Source organism: Sinocyclocheilus rhinocerous, unplaced genomic scaffold (genome assembly GCF_001515625.1).
Source record: "Sinocyclocheilus rhinocerous isolate Xijiao unplaced genomic scaffold, SAMN03320098_v1.1 scaffold1065, whole genome shotgun sequence".
In the NCBI taxonomy this organism is placed as follows: Eukaryota; Metazoa; Chordata; class Actinopteri; order Cypriniformes; family Cyprinidae; genus Sinocyclocheilus; species Sinocyclocheilus rhinocerous.
In genome coordinates this window covers 350,643-356,389 of record NW_015628720.1, presented here as the reverse complement: position 1 = coordinate 356,389, position 5,747 = coordinate 350,643, and the positions used below count along the sequence as shown (strand labels likewise).

General features: G+C 37.8%; 1 protein-coding gene across 1 annotated transcript in view; it reads right to left on the bottom strand.

Moving 5' to 3' along the window:
- Positions 1–5,747, bottom strand: part of LOC107738356 (PH domain leucine-rich repeat-containing protein phosphatase 2-like) — a 78,195-nt gene that overhangs the window by 19,539 nt on the left and 52,909 nt on the right. The window contains exons 7-8 of the mRNA XM_016550103.1: positions 2,779–2,925; positions 1,066–1,296 (exon numbers count right to left, since the gene is read on the bottom strand). Coding sequence (XP_016405589.1) covers positions 1,066–1,296; positions 2,779–2,925 — 378 coding nt within the window. The remainder of the gene's footprint in view (positions 1–1,065; positions 1,297–2,778; positions 2,926–5,747) is intronic.

The following is a 5,747-nucleotide window of genomic DNA, read 5'->3' as shown; positions in this document are numbered from 1 at the left end:
GGACTCCAGCGAACCACGGTCAGAGCCATTATCCACAAATGGAGAAAGCTTGGAACAGTGATGAACCTTCCCAGGAGCGGCCGGCCGACCATAATTACTCCAAGAGAGCAACGACGACTCATCCAGGAGCTCATAAAAGAACCCAGAAATAACCACATTATTTTAGAAAGCTGAGTTAAATTTAACTAGCCACACCCAGGCCTGATTACTGCCAGACCTGAAGAAATCACTTCAATAGAAGCTGTCTGACAAAGTGAAGCATGATTAAAGATTTACATCTGGCGTAAAACCAACACAGCATTTCATAAAAAGATCATAGCAACAGTCAAACATGCTGGTCGTAGTGTGATGGTCTGGTGCTGCTTTGCAGCTTCAGGACCTGGATGACTTGCCATAATGAATTCTGCACTCTATCAGAAAATCCTGAAGGAGAATGTCCGGCCGTCAGTTTGTGACCTCAAGCTCAAGCGCACTTGGTTTATGCAACAGGACAATGATCCCAAACACACCAGCAAGACCACCTCTGAATGGCTCAAGAAAAACAAAATGAAGGTTTTGGAGTGGCCAAGTCAAAGTCAAAAAAGTACATTCTGTACATTCTGCTTTGTTTTCTGAGTTAGGTCTGTGAACAATCAGTATCTATAAACATTTTCTGCTTGTCTGCTAGATAGTCATATTATTATTTAAACAATTTTTTACATCAATCTATTATTGTAGTATGATCTATTTCACTGCCCATATACAACATGTAAAGCATCCAGCCACAGTTTGCTATGTTTTCTATGTCAGTCTGGCTGCGTGTGACAGAGCCACGGAACAGAGCTGTGCTGCTGTCACCTCTGTGATTTACTGATAGCTGATCTTATTACATTACTATTGTATATTGATCCTGCATTATGCATAAAGTCTGAGCTGAGACTGTAATAACACACAGACAGGTGACAGACAGAAGAGAGAGAGAGAGAGAGAGAGAGAGGAGGAACAGAAGGAGATGGAGGCAGGTAAAGCCGACAGCATGACGCACAGAGATAGATAGATAAGAGGAAGATGTTTCTAATGGCTCACCGTAAATCAATACTCTTAATGTGAGTCATTCGTAGCAGGCTGAACAGATCCAGAGTCTCCACCTGGTTCCCCGCCATCGCCAGCTTGTCCAGGGCACAGAGGCGCTCCACCACGCCGGGGACGTGAGGGAAGTCATTGAAGGAGAGTCCCAAGCTGCAGAGCTGCGCGAGGCTGCCCAGCTCCTCCGGAAGAGAATCCAAGCGATTCCCATCCAAACACAGCGTCTGTAAGCTGAGCAGATCACAGCCAAACAGACCCGCTTTAAAATATGGAAAATTATAAAGCGGTTACTATGATATTAAAGATGCTAGTTTTTACATGGTTGTCATTATTGTTTATATTTAGAGGCATGGATATTTTTATTAAAATTAACAGATTTGAACTTCTTTTATAACATTACAAAAAAAACATTACAATAGAATTTTTATTGTTTTATCCTTGTCCCAGACCTTTTATGTATACAAACTTTTGTCCATATAGCAAATCTACAATGTTACAGCTACAGTTATGCCGAATAACTATGTTTGTTATATGAACCATTTTTTTATTAACGGCCAAATGTATACATATTATTATTAATAAATGTAATTATTTATTGAGCATTGGTGTCTTTTTTCATCATATCTCTAATATAATATAATATAATATAATATAATATAATAATACATTTTATAATGGTTAACTTATTAAAGCAACATAATTAGAGATTTCATTCATTCGGAATAATATAATATAATATAATATAATATAATATAATATAATAACTCCACTGCAGGCCTCCGTCATGTTCAGAGCACCTCATATATAAAGCTGAGCTGAGAGCAGTAAAACTAGGCTGATTTTTATGCTTGATTTAATCTGCTAGCGTAGTATGCACGGCTGAACTTCATGAATTTCACCGGCTCATTTAGGTGAAAAAAAGAAGTTCATTTGACAGACGCACTTGAATACAGCTGACCGTAATTACAGGAGCAGCGGTGCTATAAAGCACTGAATATTTTAAACACAATCATGCAAATCAAAGGATTATTTAGATTATAACCCATAATCGCTCTCATTATGTTGTGCAATGTTTTTCAAATGACCTACACGGCACATTTGTGCACTTTGTGCACGTCACTTTGGCAGGAACAAAAAGGAGCAAGGACTTGAAATTTGAGTTCAACTAAACGAGAACATGTTTTCTGTTTTAGATCAGCTCCAGCAACAGCAACAAACAAACAACGGTATATAATTATCTAGTTAAAGTCTGGCCAAAAGAGCAGCCGCAGACGGTGTGTTGTGCACAGCAGTGTTAATTTTGACAGCAAATTTTGATTTAGGTTTAGTCATAGTCTTTTGACTAAAATGCCATTTAGTTTGTAATATTTTAGTCATCTGAATTGTTTTTAGTTTTAGTCTAGTTTTAGTCGTGCAGCAAGTGTATGTTAGCTTATGTCCCGCCGGTTCTTATGTACGCATCTAACCTCCGAACCACGCAGCAGATTCGTTCTGAATGAATCTCTTCCCAAATCGTCCCTCCCTAACATTTTCGTCTCGTTTTTATTAGTTGACAAAAATGTCAACAGATTTACGTCATAGTTTTTGTCATTCAAAAAGAGTTTTAGTTCATTATCCTCTCGTTGTCGTCGGTGAAAAAAATATCATTGACGAAAATTATGAGTCAACGAAATGAACACTGGTGCACAGTAAGGTGGTGTGATGTGTGCTGACCTCTGGAGGTTTTCGAGGTGGGACGGGACAGCACTGAGGCCGTTGCAGGACAGATAGAGCTCCGTCAGTGTCTGGATCTCACACAGCGACTCCGGGAAGACGCCCAGCCCATTGTGAGAGAGATTTAAGCTCCTCAGCTGGGCAAATCTGCGGAAATATGCAGTGCTCTTAATGGACACGCTTATTTCCTGATGATATGACTCTATCATGAGACACGAGAAACACTTATGCATAATGGATTTACATCAAATGCATTTAGAGAGCAAGCAAACTCTTTCTCTACATTATAAGACCAGCAATTATGAAAAAAAACAAAAAACAACCATACCGGATCTCAATCAGTCAGTCCTTCTGTTTAATTTCATTTATTCATTTATTAATAATAACTGATTCTAATAAGTACTTATACTAAGCCATTTATTTATTAATACTTTTATTGTTTTAAATAAACTAATTTTATTAGTAAATGTAGAATCTTAGCATAAAACTATGGTACATTTCTGTAAAGACGTGTCCTGGAGACAAATTAAGAAAGATGCTCAATGGAGATAGTTTTGACACAGTTTTGATCCAAATGTAGACAATATCTCTTCTGGGAGACCATATTTACTAACCCATGGGGAGATTTTCTTTCAGTAAATTTTGCAGGTATGACAATCGACTAAAGGAGAAGAAAAATATCAAACACATTCTATAAATATTTTAAAAAAAAATTATTAAGTAATCTGCCATATACAGGTGCATCTCAATAAATTAGAATGTCGTGGAAAAGTTCATTTATTTCAGTAATTCAACTCAAATTGTGAAACTCGTGTATTAAATAAATTCAATGCACACAGACTGAAGTAGTTTAAGGCCCAATCCCAATTCTACCCCTTAGCCCTTCCCCTTTCCCCTACCCCTCCGTTTTGCGCGTTCACATGATGGGGTAGGGGTGTCTCAATTCTCTTTTGGTTGGAGGGGTTTGAAGGTACATGTACTCAATACTTGGTAGGGGCTCCTTTTGCTTTAATTACTGCCTCAATTCGGCGTGGCATGGAGGTGATCAGTTTGTGGCACTGCTGAGGTGGTATGGAAGCCCAGGTTTCTTTGACAATGGCCTTCAGCTCATCTGCATTTTTTAGTCTCTTGTTTCTCATTTTCCTCTTGACAATACCCCATAGATTCTCCATGGGGTTCAGGTCTGGTGAGTTTGCTGGCCAGTCAAGCACACCAACACCATAGAATAAATAAATAAATAAAATAATAAATAAATAAATAGAAAGAATAAATAAATAAATAGAAAGAATAAATAAATAAATAAATAAATAGAAAGAATAAATAAATAAATCCTCATTTGCCAAAATAAATAAAAATATGCCACTGACCTCTAAATATCTGACTTGGACAGATGTTATTTTATTTTTATCATCAGTTCTCTTTTTAGATTTCATTTTTAAGTTTTAGTAATATTATTGTGCTTTTTATATTAATTTTAAGCCATTTTACATATTTTACTTATATTTGGTCAAATATATCTAGGTCTAATATATATATATATATATATATATTAGGATTATTTGTGCATTTATTTGAAATAGAAATCTTTTGCAACATTATAAATGTCTTACTGTCACTTTTGATCAATACATTGGTCCTTGCTTAATAAAAGTATTAATTTCTTTCTTTACTTCAAATAATAATAATAACAAATGACCCCAAACTTTTGAATGGTTGTGCATCTTCAAGTCTGATCCCAGCACAGCTCTCCTCATTCATGTCTGTAGCACAAACAGCGTAGGACGAGCTGTGCTGAAGTTTAACACTGAGGGTTATGGCTTTGCTCAAATCTATAAATATGAGCAACAGAAACAGTGATGGCTTAGCAAAGAGCACTAATAAAAGAACCACTTGTGATACAAATGACTATTACTCCCAAAGTCTCTTGTTTCAAACCGAGTGACATCATCGCAAGCCCGATTTCCCACACTCCTGTTTCCGGTAACTGGCTCAAAGGCCTTTGTGTCCTTGTTACCACAGGCACATGATGCTGTCAGACGGGGCTCTTCATGGACGGATGACTGCCAAAGAGCACTCGTCCAGCCCAGAGTAAAACACAAAAACCACTACAGCACCAAACATGAAGATGACAGTCTGCAGCGAATGATGTGGATGGGAGGAAAGGCAATGACACAGCTGTGGAGGTGGCAGCTTGACTCAGAACATATGCTGAGCTCTCGGCTCTCTCACACACACACACACACACACACACACACACCACCATCAGCCTACGCATCCTGCACCGCCCACTACACACAGTTACTAAATATATGACACAGCTGAGACAAGCAGAGAGAGAGGAAGAGAGCGAGAGAGAGAGAGAGAGGGAGGAAGGTTTCAAATCAAGATTTCACCAAATGGGAAAAACATCCAATTGAGACCCTGCATGCAGAGCTCTGTAAAAATATATTACACATGCACCGGCACACAACAAATAACGCATGCAGGGCAGAATTAGGCAAATATCCTCTAATCATAAAGATACAAAAAAGGGCAATTAAATTCTGGAAACATCTGAAGCTCAGTGACCCCCAATCATATCATTATAAAGCCCTGCAATACCAAGAGATGAGCAAAGAAAGCAAGCCCTTCCCTCAGCTGATCCAGAGCTTCAGTCCTGATGCTTCACTAACATCTACTGAGAGAGAGAGAGAGAGAGAGAGAGAGAGAGAGACAGAGAGAGAAGACCAGAAAGGAGAGGCATAAAGGAGCAAAGCTTTCTGAACGTTTTCTCATGACAGAGAAGCTTCTTTCATGAGACAAATTTCATAATATGTAACAATGTTAATTGGCTGCTGCATTTTTTCCAAGGTTCATTTTTTTAATGGAATATTGCAGTTAAGTGTTATTTTAGTACCACTGATATGCTATTATAGTATTTCATTTCAAATATATATATATATATATATATATATATAGAGAGAGAGAGA